This window comes from Athene cunicularia (assembly GCF_003259725.1).
Source record: "Athene cunicularia isolate RWA chromosome 12 unlocalized genomic scaffold, athCun1 chr12_part1, whole genome shotgun sequence".
In the NCBI taxonomy this organism is placed as follows: domain Eukaryota; kingdom Metazoa; phylum Chordata; class Aves; order Strigiformes; family Strigidae; genus Athene; species Athene cunicularia.
Genome location: NW_020799116.1, coordinates 21,176,996 through 21,189,584, shown reverse-complemented (window position 1 = coordinate 21,189,584; position 12,589 = coordinate 21,176,996). Strand labels below are relative to the sequence as shown.

The following is a 12,589-nucleotide window of genomic DNA, read 5'->3' as shown; positions in this document are numbered from 1 at the left end:
CCCCCCCCCGCTGTAAATGCACTAAGTTGTTGAAATCCCAGTTCTAAGAAAAAAACCCAAACAACTGGTGTAGCCACATTTTTTTGTTTCATTTTACAAGTATTTTTGGTGGAGGAAAAAAGTTTTTCTTTGAAAATCAGCTTGTGCTTATTAAAACAAAATATAATCATTCTGAACAGAGATTATTTTTTTTTTCTTTGAGGCAGTGAAAAGTAGGAATCTACTGGAGCCGTGGTTTTGCAGCCTCCAAACGGTTGTTTAAATTGTAGTAGACCAGATAATATTTAGTTGAAAAGTAAGATTTTGGCTTGCAGCCACAAAAGATACTGCATTGCAGCAAGACGAATGAGCCATCTTCGCACAGCATTGCCTTTATCACTTGAACAATGATTTTAGCCACGTCTTTTCATGCATTATTTCCCAGGCTATCTCATGGCTGTTGTCCAGGTACCAAACCAGTCGGCAAAGGCACACTATTTATGAAGTTCCACGCTTGCTTCCTAAGGGGCGGTGAAGGATTAGTCTGTTGTGGTCAGTAGCTGTTTCAGTACTGTAATTCAAGATGAGGCTACTGTACTTTAAATATAGAGTCTGTTGTGCTGCCATTAAGTCACACATTTGCATCAGTCCTTAGCTCAGAGCAATGCAATTCTAAACTTCTTTCTTCTGAACGCTGATACTGCAAAGTAGTCTTGTGAATTGAAATGGTACCAAAGCTGGCAAAAGACCGCGAAATGTAGCACTGTGAGAATGTATTTCCTGGTGGTTTGTGTGCGGCTTTATTGTGTCTAAATCTGGCCTATAAAGAAGGATTCAAGAGACACATGATTTTCAGAGAACATCTTGAGCACCAGCTGTGAAGCCTTAAAGGTTAGATTTTATGGTCGATTCTGCTAATCTGCAACTACTAATTTGTAATTAGTGAAAAGGGACAAGCGATAGGCGGGGGGGTGGAGCGGGGGGGGATCTGAACGGTTGGAAATTGTATTGTTATTCTGTTGGCTGTTCCCTCCTAAGCATGTCAGGGGAATTTGGCATAGAGAATAAAGCTGTGTCCTGAGGTTCTCAAGTCACTGGTTGCCTGGTATCATATTAACCCTGACTTCTACCATGATAAATTAATTGAGTTTTGATTCAGGCAACAGCAGCAGATTTCTGTACAACTGAGTGACTCTCGAGCAAGCTGAAGAATAGCACTGAAGGCTTGTGTTGAGTTCAGCAAAGGTCCTGTCCCTGAATACAGCAGAGCTCTGCACCCTCATCTCAAGAAAGATTACAGCTTTTCTAGCTCTTAAACAAGCATGGCACAGGTATGGAAGCAGTTTTGATTTGAACAAAGTAGTACCCTGAAGAAAAAAGGCTGTTGAACAGAGGGATGAACTCAGGAGTGACATGAGGATGATAAGCAGGCAGCGATGGCCTTGTCTCACTCCTAATGCAAGAACTGGGAGGGTAAGAAGAGACCAAGCCATTAGATTTTAGGTCAAAAAGAAGCAAAAAGAGACGGTGAAGAAAAGGTACTTAACAGAGCTTGTAGTTTAAACCGTGCAGTCAGTTGCCACAGGATGCTGCGGAGGCTAAAAGCTCCCATGGTCTCAAAAGGCACCTAAACAAATGCTGTGCAGCACAGCGGCCACCCCGACGCCCAGGGCAGGGTGACAGCAGAGCATCCCACACCGCGTTTTGGTGGTTGGGGCTCTCCCTGAGGCACCCCCGTGGCACCCAGAGCCTGCATGGCCATGCCGGGTCAGGGCGCTGGGTGCACTTGAAACCTGTGAGTTTTTTCTGCAGCATTTTTGTTGATAAGCTTTGGTGTTCCTTCTTTTCCTCTGTTGGCAGGACTTTTTTTTTTGTCCCCTCAGCTGTTAACATTCCTTTTAGAGAGGCTTTATCAGGCATTGAAATGGCCAGTAGCTTCTTGGAATTGTAACTTACTTCAGTATTGAATACTATTCGTACACCTTAATTTCTAGTATTACAGAAAACATTTTTTTATTCCTTTTCTGTCTCTGCCTAATATTCATCAGAGCATCTTTAAAGATTGCTCCTGCATATTAATTTGCTATGATGTGTTTTAAAAAGTGGGGGGAAAGACTCCTTGTAAATGGAGTTTGCCCACTTGATACACAGGGATGTATATTCACTATTACTTCAAGCGCCCTCTGAAGACAGAATGTATTTTCCAGAGAACCAGCTTTCTCTTCTAGTGCTTTCCTAGGTGACAGATAGAGGAGTTTGCTGTTCAGACTGAGGCAGTAGGCATTGCAGTGTGTTAACTCTTACCATACTGGTATGTTCCAGACTGCCAATCGTGCCCACGCTTACCTTGGTTAGTGGTTAGGAACGGCTGCCTTCACCAATATGAGTGAAATACCTTTTCCTTCGATTACCTGGTTTGCCTTTAATGACAATTATATTGCTGTGTGAAAACTGAAAGGTCTCATACATAAGTACAAAATCAGCATTACTTTAATTGCATTTGGCTAATTATGTGAGTACATCTACTGAGATTTACTTTTCATTAGTAGTTTGAAATTACTCTTTATAAAGAACAGTTTTAATTAAATGATTAAGTGCAGTGTAGTTTGCTTTTCCTTCATTTTCTGATCTGAAAATTTTGCTTTCTGCCTTGACTCACTGCATTTTGGTGATAACAATCACATCTTCTGAGTAAAATAAACTTTCCTTGGGCTTCAGCAATGCTTAGAGAATCTTGCAGTGTTAGGGGACAGAGTGGGATTAATAGTATGCTCAATGAGGAGATGTCTATCTTAACAAAGCATGGTCAGCTGTTACTTTAACTCAGTGCATTTAGGTAAGTATCTGAAGAAATTCTAGGCTGAAGTGTTGGTTGCCAGAGCTTGCAAATGTAAATCATTGGTCTCTCTTTGCAGGGAGGTGGTTGCATAGACCAGGGATACCTCACTGAGGGGTTCTATATCCCTCCTCAAAAAACAAACAAAATGTATTGACTCATGTTTCTTGAAGAGATTTAAAGTTGCATACCTTATTATACCTTGCAACAATAATCCTTTGACCTTTTTTTCTTTCACATGTTAGAAACAAGACTGCCAATGGAGATTATCGGAAGGAGCACAGAGAGAGGAGTCGCAGCCCAATAGAGAGGGCTGCTGCCCCGACAATGAGCCTTCATGCCAATCACATGTATGCCTCAATCCCAAGCTTGAGCATGGATCAACCTCTAGCACTGACCAAAAACAGCATGGATGCAACCCGAACAGTTGGCATCGCACCTACACTGACTTCTGTGGAACGGCAGCAGGTACTGGCTTCTAGGCTGACAAGAAACTCTGGGTGGTAGTACGAATCTTTGCTGTAGACACAATGAGGACTTCCCAGATGTAAGCAGAACATATTGTGAGTCACAATAGGTAGGCAATACTATTCCTCAGGCAAAATGTATTTTAAAAATGCACAAGGAATGTCACAGCTCATTGTGTTTAACATGAATAAATCACTGATGTTTAAATGTATCTGTCCCAGATTTCTTGGCCTTCCCTCTGTTTCGCTAAGCTTGTGAATGCATGTGTTCTAGCTGGGAATGCAAAGTCTGTGGTTGAGCAAAGCTCCAGTACCTGCTAGGCAGTAACTGATGCAGTTCCCAGGTAAGGAGGATATTTTCCTGTGCTGCCCTTGGCAGGCAGTGTGTGTTCCCTCCCCTCTGGCCCAGCTCTCTCCTCCCAGGACTGTTGAAGAAGAGGTGCAAGACAGAAGGGGCATAAAGGAGAACTTTGCACTGAATTTTCCAGATGAAAGAAGCTGGAATAACCTTAGTTGTTTTAGCCAGCCAGAGCATTCATTGAGTTGTTCAGAGCAATGTTGTATCACTCTTCCATAATGTCTTTTCCTAAATCACACTAATGATTCTTGGTTAGTTTACACTTTATTCCCATATGCTGGAGTGGTTCGGTTCGGTTTGCTTTGGTTTTGGCTGGTGGTTGGGATTTTGCCTGGCCATCTTGTACATAGTACTTGTTTTCCTTCAGAACTGCTGAAGATGAGGCATCTCCATGCACATTACACAATCACAGTTTTCTTATATGTCAGACTTGCTTTTATTGCTCTCATAAGTGGAGGGACAAAGCAAGATAACTGAGCTGTGATCAGCTGCAGTGTTGTGAAATTAAACTGGCCCCTGTACCCAAGCTCTTCCATCCGTCCTTCCGTCCTTCCTTCCTCCTCTGCTGTGGTGCCCTGCAAAGGGTGAACGCTTTGAGTGGATGATCTGTCAGAGGTTGGGATTTTTCATGTGCAGTTTATGAAAGCTTCCTTTCACTGGAGCCGTATACTTTACATCTGCTGTGTAGATTTTCACGGTGGTTGGCTATGTGCGCTAGTCTTTTACATTTTGTTGTGCCAAAGCACCTAGCTTTACTCGAGTGTTGCTGATATCTTGCATCATTTGGCACAGAGATTGCAGAGTTATTGTTCAGTGCAGAATGGCGGCTCTTTGCTCTCAGCGTTTGGTGATGACAGAGGAGGAAGGGACGGGCTTCCACTGACGACACTGGTGCCCTTTGATAGTACTGCCCCTGCGTCTCCGCTTAGCAGCCACCACCACTGACACTGCTGCTTTGGCGTGTTTGACTTGGGCTGATTCCTGTTGCCTATTACCAGATTCCCCTCTCTCTTTTGTTATCTTTGACATTTTGAGCTAGATTTTAATCTGTTTTCTTGGGAAAATAGGATGTTGAGGTAAGACCTTGCTAAGAGCACAGAGTAAAAATCGTACAAAATCAAAAGTGTATTGAAAGTAAGAAACCCTAGTTTGATGATTTGTGGTTTTGAAGGGGTTTTTTTTAACCTTGACATGTGGAATGGGATTTCATCTTACTCTGTTTCTAAAAAAGAGGTGGGAAAAAATAGCTTCTAGTTTTAGGCAGCATAGGGCTATTAAACTGATGTGCTAAATTCTCAGCTTATCTCAGTATCTTGATATAAATGAGTAGTCTGCTCAGTGCACCTGTACACACAGAACCACGCCAGGGTACTGTAAGGTACCTTATCCTGCCTCTCAGGTCCAGTGTGGTGTGGGTACATGCATTCTTGAGACAAGCTTTTTTATTACCCGCCTCTATCTCTCTACCTCCCACCTCTTGCACATCTACAATACTCCCCTGAAGAGAGAGTGTATACACACTTCTCAAAAAATGCTTTGTAGCTGCACAAAGTCTTGGCCCCTATGAAAAAAGGAAATAAATGCTTCCACCTGTGAACTGCTTACAGAAAAAACAAATAATTATCTTTTTTCATTATTTACTTTTTTTACTTTGCTGTCAGTGCAGTGAGATGTAAGTGGCATCGTTTCCATTGTGTCTAGACAAATAGTGTGAAACCTCCCCTTGAAAGCTCATCTCTTTTGCTTTGGTCTTCACTCTGTTTAGACTGAAGCACCACTAAATAGTGAAAACTCTTTCCTTCCTCACTGGCTTTGTATGGTGGTGGTAGTAATTTTTGTGGGTTTGCTGCACAAGAAATTAAAACTGTGTTAATTATATATCAGTTCTGTTAATCTTTTGGACATTTAACAATTAACTTACATTGAGTATAGCAACGTGGACTCCTTGGCATCCTAAAATATACCAAAGGTGCAAAGGGAAAATACTCCAATACCTGTTATTTCCCTTCAGCAACCTGGAGAAACGGGGACACTGCTTTTCCTAAGGCCTTATTTCAATGTAACATTCACATAGTAAACAACTGTAAGAAGAGTATTTTATGTTTACACTTTGTACAAAGTAGACATTGTGGAATTAAGATTATGTGAATAGATATTTTGGGGAATTTGCATGTGTTGAGAAAAAGAATTATGTTTATTAAGTAGGGCTAGAAAGGCAGATTCATTACAGCAGGAAGGTACTTGTGGTCAGGACTGGCTCGGGAGCTCTTCAGCTTTTACATCTTACGGGCTAGTAGTTGTGTGGCTGAGGTACATAGGGAGTACAGAATTAGTCAGGCTAGGAGAAATGAACTTCTCAATGAAAAAGGATAACATTAGTACCTGATTAGCACTAAGAAGACAAATACCTGTAAAATTCATAAAGCCCTTCTGAGTCCTGGAATCACAAGGATATGTGGCTGTAGAATGAAACAAGTATTTAATGTGTTGACATTTAGCTCTGTGTATGTAATATCTGCAAAGTTGAAACAGTCACTGTAAAATCACTTTAATGGTTTTAATGATTTGCTTTTATACTGCTCTTTTTCCATATGGCTGCTTGCCACTTAAATAACTAAGAAGCATTATGGAAATGCAGTGTGAGGTCTTTTTTAATCAGGACAGAGAAATAATAGCTGAATATTTGGGGGTTTAATATGCCTTATTGGATTGGATAGTTTATGGGTTATTTCACTGCTGGGATTCAGTTCAGTGTTTGTCCATGTCACGTGATGCTGCAGGGAAGCTCTGCAAGTGGGGCTTTGCCTGGTGGCTGTAGCGAGTGACAGTTGTCTCTTCTCTTGCACATTAGAACCGTCCATCTGTAATCACCTGCGCTTCTGCCAACAACCGGAACTGCAACCTCTCCCACTGCCCCATCGCTCACAGCGGCTGCGGTTCAGCCGTGCCTGCCTACAGAAGACCCTCCAGCAGTAAGTTACATGCCTGCGCTCTGAACTGCCCGATTAGAACCTGAGAGGAACAAAACCATCTTGCTAACCTTCACTGTGTAGGCCCTGATGTATGAACAGGAGTGGCGAGACAATTGACCCCTCTTTGTATCCTGTCCACCAGAGACACCCCTCTGTGGTGGTTCTAACCATCAGTCCTATGCCACAGTAGAAAGTACCAGCTCAGAATTAGGGAGAGAGAGGTGTTCTATTTTTTTTGTTTTGAAAAGCTTCTTTAAAAAAAATAAACATCCCACACAGACGAGTAAGTCATCATGTTTATTTTAGTCTAACTGACAAACAGCAGACAGGGCCAGCAGATCCAACCGTGCTCTTATTTTAGGAGCTGTAGTTTCCCCAGTCTTACAGTAGCCAGCAGATTTTTATGATTCATCTGCAGTCACAAAAATCTCTTCCTGCAGATACAAATACTCTTCCAAAGTACATATCCACGCAGAGAAAGGTGGAGAGTAGCAAAAAAAGCTTTGGATGGCCGTTGCTATAGCAACCCAAGGAGGGAGCTTTAGCTTTCTACCTTCTGTGCAATTAGTACTTCCCATGAAATCTTTTCATGCAGTACTGGCTGGGGAGCCTTGGGATATTTCTCTTCACTTTCTCTCTGTGCAACCAGGGGAAAACACAGCCCTTTCTTTTCAAGTCACATACCTGCTGATGCGTAGCTCTAACAGACAGTGTTTCCAAAAGCTTCATCAGCCAGATGTGTCAGCGTAACACCACCACTGTGACCTAGGCAGGAACCTAACAGTCCATAGTAGGGGGGTGGTGGTTATTATTTTTAGAAAAAGATTAGTGTATTGTTGAAAAATAGAATTAGCAGCTGAAGCAAGACCTTGGAGGATATATTACACTCAGAGAAATCAGTAGTTAGGGATCTAAGATGTTTTCTAGAAAATTGCAGTTGCTTGTCTAAGGCGAGCTGCTTCATTGAGACCCCAGCTCTATTTACACAGGCTTTGGAATTGTGGTAAACGTATTTGAAAAGATTTGTCTCTTGTCACTTTGTGTGTGACACTCACATTTACTTTAGGCTCAATCAAGCTTTTCTGTAGCATGAAGGACAATCTCATGGATCCTGCAGTTTTGAGGGTTTTTTACAAATTTGTTTAGTTTAGACACACATGTATTATTTCTAAATCGTAAAACGGCAACCCTCTCATAGTTGGTCTGAGGAGTTACTACTAGTATTGCTCAAACCCAGTCTTTTAAGATTCTCCATTCCTCTTGTAGTAGCGTTACACCATTCTAATGCTTGTAGTACCTAATGCAAAGGTAATGATTCATTTAGTTTTCTGACTGGCTCCTAGCACATGGAAAGTAGGATTAAACCCTGACATCAGTCTTTGGCATGCTGTAATTTAGAATGAGGTCTCCTCACACCTGTGGGAGCTGATTTTAAAGAACTGTTTCCCTCTTTAATTGTGTATAAGCCTAAATAGTTCTGTGTGATTGTTCTGGGAGAGGGTTTCCACAGAGTCAGAGCTGGAGCAGTAGCCTGAGGGAGAATGATAATGACATATAAAATGCCTTCCTGTTGCAGGTCACAGAAATGCAAAAATATTTAACTCCATTTATTACTCTCTTCTCATCTTAACTGCTCCTGTCGTCTTCCCCACTAGCAGTTCTAGAACGATGTAAAGAATTCTTGCCTTTCCACTGAGATGTATAGGAAGGGGGGGGAGATAGGGGTTGTGAATGCAGTGCTTGGTGGGAGGATTTCGCGCTGACGTCACCATCTTCTGCCTCCTTTCCCCCCACAGCTACCACTGCCTGTGACCCGGTGGTGGAAGAGCACTTCCGCCGAAGCCTTGGCAAGAATTACAAGGAGCCTGAGCCAGTGGCAAACTCGGTGTCCATCACAGGATCAGTCGATGACCACTTTGCCAAAGCACTGGGGGATACATGGCTTCAGATTAAAGCCGCGAAGGACGGAGTCTCCAGCAGCCCCGAGTCTGCTTCGCGGCGGGGCCAGTCTTCCCCTTCCTCTCACATGGTCAATCATAATCACTCGCCCTCTGTAGTCTCATGAAGAGAGGACCGTTGCGTTTGTGAATTTGCATGGTTTGACTGAGCTTTGAACAGTGCTTAAAATAGTGTTGGGGGAGGGGAGGTTAGTTTTCAACACATGTTTTTGTGTACTCACTTTTTATTTGTAAAAGGGTGCCCTTAAAGACGATAGCAGGAACTATTTCATAAAGATTCAGACGATGTAGCATCCTTTTTTCCTGCCTCAATTACCAAAGAAACCTCTGATGCAAATCTGCTGCCCCTTAAAAAAAATAATGCACGCTAATCCACAAAAGCCATTACACGTAGTTGGTTGACCCAAATGCTTTTTGCTTTTACTAGCTTCTTGAGACTAGAATTTGTCTGGTTTGCTTACAGTGCTTTTTTTTTTTTTTTTTCCCTCTGTGAAGTAATTTTGTATGTATATACTTGAAAAGAACTGTCATGTATGATTTGCACTATTGGAGGAGGACTGAAGTTGCATAGCAACTTTCTGGAAGATGCTAATATTTTGAGGGCAAACTGCTGAAAAAAGGGTTTAAGGATGACATTTCTATCAGTTTGATTTTTCTTAAGGCAAAACAGCTTTGGAAGGGGAAGTCTCATACAGGTTATAGGTCTTTCTCTCTTTAGATTTCAGGTGCTTAGTGCTTGCAACTGGACTGCATAATTTACAGAACACGGGCATTTTTTCCTAAACACTGCAGTTTGTTAGAATAGAGCTGAGGTTGGAGGGTTCAATAGTGCTTAACGATGCATGTTTTATGAAAAATAGCTGGTATCTATTAATGTATAGACAGTAAGAATCATAATACTTATTAGCTTTTCTTCAAAGTTAGTTTATTTTTGTCAGTAACAATCCTAGATATACTTACTGCTGGTACAGTTGTACTCTATGATATTTGTATTTGATATTCACTTTAGTAGCAGCCAGCAAAAGAGGACAGCCTCAGGACAGGCCTCAAGTGACGCAGTTTAGAGACACACAATGCGTGGTACAGGATGCTATAGCTTTGCGCATGACTGAGTAATTGTTTCTGTCTGCAGCACTGTCTGCTTAACAGGAATTTGCTTCCTCAAACTAAGTCTGTGTAATCCACCTTTAACTAGCTGCAGGAACTGCTACCGTTACGTATCTTGGCTGGACAACAGATTGTTACAGTTTGTGAAATATGATCTTTAATTTTTTAAGCTTATTCATAAACCTATGCCAAGTTGCAGCATACATTCCTCCATTAGAAAACTTTATACAGGTATTACTGCATTTATTATCATTTGCTATATTAATAGCTACTAACTAGAAATTAGGCAATAGAGGCAGGCATGAAACCACAGCTGTGCTAGTACTACGAGCTTCTCTTCTTCTTGTTAAGTGTAACTGCTCTCCCCCATACATTCCATCTTCCCAGTACAGTTGCAACTAGGGCTTTTTTTATACTGGGTTACCTGAAATGATTGGTTCAGTGTAGAAAGGTAGAACTAGTTGGAAGATGAACTACACGTGATGTATTATGGACTATGTTACAGTATTGGGTCCATTGTGGCTTTTATTTTATGTTTCTTTTTTGTTTCTTTTTTTTTTTTTTAAAAAAAGTTAAGCTATTTAATTTGGAAAAGGTGCAGGGTAGAAAGAGATCGGGAGATTGGCTCTTACTCTTGTTGAGAAGGTGGCTGCTCAATTTTCTTTAAAAAAAATTTTAAAAAACCAACACCCAAGCCCCCAGTTTTACACATTTCACTACCATCTTACTGGGTAGTCAACGCTTACTCGCTTTGGCCTTCAGTACCCTACTCTCTGTAGGAAGATTGTTAAAAGAACACTTTTTTATATAGGTAACTTTAAGACCATCGTTACGCTGTGCGTAAAGAATGTACAGAGAAATTTGTAGGTATTTTTTGAGGAACAATTAATTTGTTAATGATATGTAGCTATTTAATTTTTCCCTTTCCTTTATTGTAATCATTCATTTTTTTTGTTTGGAGAAAAAAGTTGATCTTTTTTTTTGTTGTAGATTTGTCTGTAATACAGTAAAAGTGCAGGAACACAGTTATTCTATGAGAACACTGCATTAGCATTAATAGCCACTAGTTTGTTATTGCTACAGGCTACTGAGCGTTATAACAGTAAAATACTAATACTGTAGATGGACTCTGTGGAAAATGTGACTCCTATATTTCTTTGTAAACACAAATAAGATAATGTTTTTAAAGCTAATATTTTCAATAATAGCTGTTTTACAAGGTTACATTTACTTATCTGAGATAGGTAAATGGATTTGAGGGCAATAAAGATTTAATGTGATATGTCCAGTAAAACGTATGTTAGACACAATAATGTCATGAAAGCCAAAGGGTTGGGGGGGAGGTGGAAGGAAACTAAACTGAACTCACCATCACAAGACATGGTGAAGTTTCTTCACAGAGCCAGGTTATCTACAGTTCAGTTTGAAAGATTCTCTCTGTGTTTGTAAATCTGTAATATACCATTCTTTTGTGGCCTTGTTTCACCTGGAAAAAAAAAAGGTTTGGCAGGCCATCTTTTTTTTTTTTTGTACTTAAAAGTAGCCTTAAAGAACAATAAAGTGCTCTTAAATCAGAGGTGTGTCCGTACTCTTCTGTACTGCTCAGGAGAGAGAGGAACTCGGTATCTGTTCTCCGGGAGCTGGAAGAGAAGCAAACCAAGGAAACCCGGTGCCTTTGTCGCCCCGTAGAAGGGGCTGGGCTGGCATGTGGGGGATTTCCCGACGAGTTCGGGTGTTTGTGAAGAGCCAGCCTGTACGGCTGCGCCAGGAGCCTGTTGCAGCGGCGGGGGACAGAAGGTCCCCAGCTCTGGGGGCTGCTCTGGGCGCTGCCCCCCCAGCCCCGCTCACCCCGCGGGGCACAGGCCGCCTGCGCTGCTCCGCGCGGAGCTCACCCGCTCCTCAACGCTGGGAAGAGGCCTGTCTGCACTCTTCCTGAAATGACCAAGGTCGTCATCTTCTCCCATTCTGTTTAGCCCCTCAACTTCAACTTTTATCTAGAGAACAGAAGTTATTCCCTAAATACAACAGCTGTGCTTCAAATGCAGGCACCCGTGGTCTTGTGCTTTGGGATTTTCCATAGGGGATCAATTGCTCATTTGACTGGAGACAGTTAATCCTTAAAAGCAAGGGTTCTAATTACCTGGTTTTCAGGAAGTTTAGTGAACCAGGCCAGAGCCTTCAGAGGAGTTTCAACACTGAGTGTAGTAGAGGTGTCTCCAAAATTAAAAAAGGAACCCCTAAAAATACCAAGACACAGAGTTACTGGTGTATTAGAAGTGCCTGAATGGTTTGAACACCAGGGTCGGCGTGCCCATGCGTGTGCAAATGGCTCTGCTCAGGGTGTGGGAGCTTCCATGAGAACACAGCAAGAATGATGAGTTTAACACATCTGAAAAACATCCCTCTCTAAATACGCATGGAAAGAAGCCTAAATACATGCTTCAAGGGCTGTTGGGAGGGAGGCCAACTGCAACACGCCTCACAAGCCTCTCGGGCTGCTTGCTGAAGGGAGCCGGTTTCCTTTCAGGAAAAAGTCATCCTTACATCAACATTTGGGGACTACTCGAGTCAGGACAGGCAGCATTGCTGTTTCTCAGGTCAGCAGCTTAGAGAATGTTCTGTTTTCTACATGGCAAAAGGAAAAATACATTAATTTTTTCCCTATCACATTTTTTTCTAATTAGCAGCAAGTAGTAATTTTGCACAAAGGGGTAGTACCGTGGTTTAGAAGAACTGAGCCACACACACATTTCATACTATTAAGCCCTACACAATTTGTAATGGCTTATCTTTCTCTGAGCTAAATGAAGGGCAACTTTCAGCTACGCATTTGTAATCTCACCCCTACATGCACGCACACGTTACTTTTGCTAATTTACTTCAAACCAGAATTTTATTCTAGAAAGCAGGCC

General features: G+C 41.8%; 1 protein-coding gene across 2 annotated transcripts in view; it reads left to right on the top strand.

Moving 5' to 3' along the window:
* The window catches only part of VGLL4 (vestigial like family member 4), an 81,815-nt gene extending 70,564 nt beyond the window's left edge, over positions 1 to 11,251 (top strand). The window contains exons 3-5 of one of the 2 annotated variants that reach the window (XM_026857452.1): positions 3,061 to 3,283; positions 6,492 to 6,612; positions 8,409 to 11,251. In XM_026857452.1, coding sequence (XP_026713253.1) covers positions 3,061 to 3,283; positions 6,492 to 6,612; positions 8,409 to 8,677 — 613 coding nt within the window. In that variant the 3' untranslated portion in view covers positions 8,678 to 11,251. The remainder of the gene's footprint in view (positions 1 to 3,060; positions 3,284 to 6,491; positions 6,613 to 8,408) is intronic. The other variant, XM_026857453.1, reaches the window with a different exon arrangement.
* Positions 11,252 to 12,589: the final 1,338 nt, after the last annotated feature.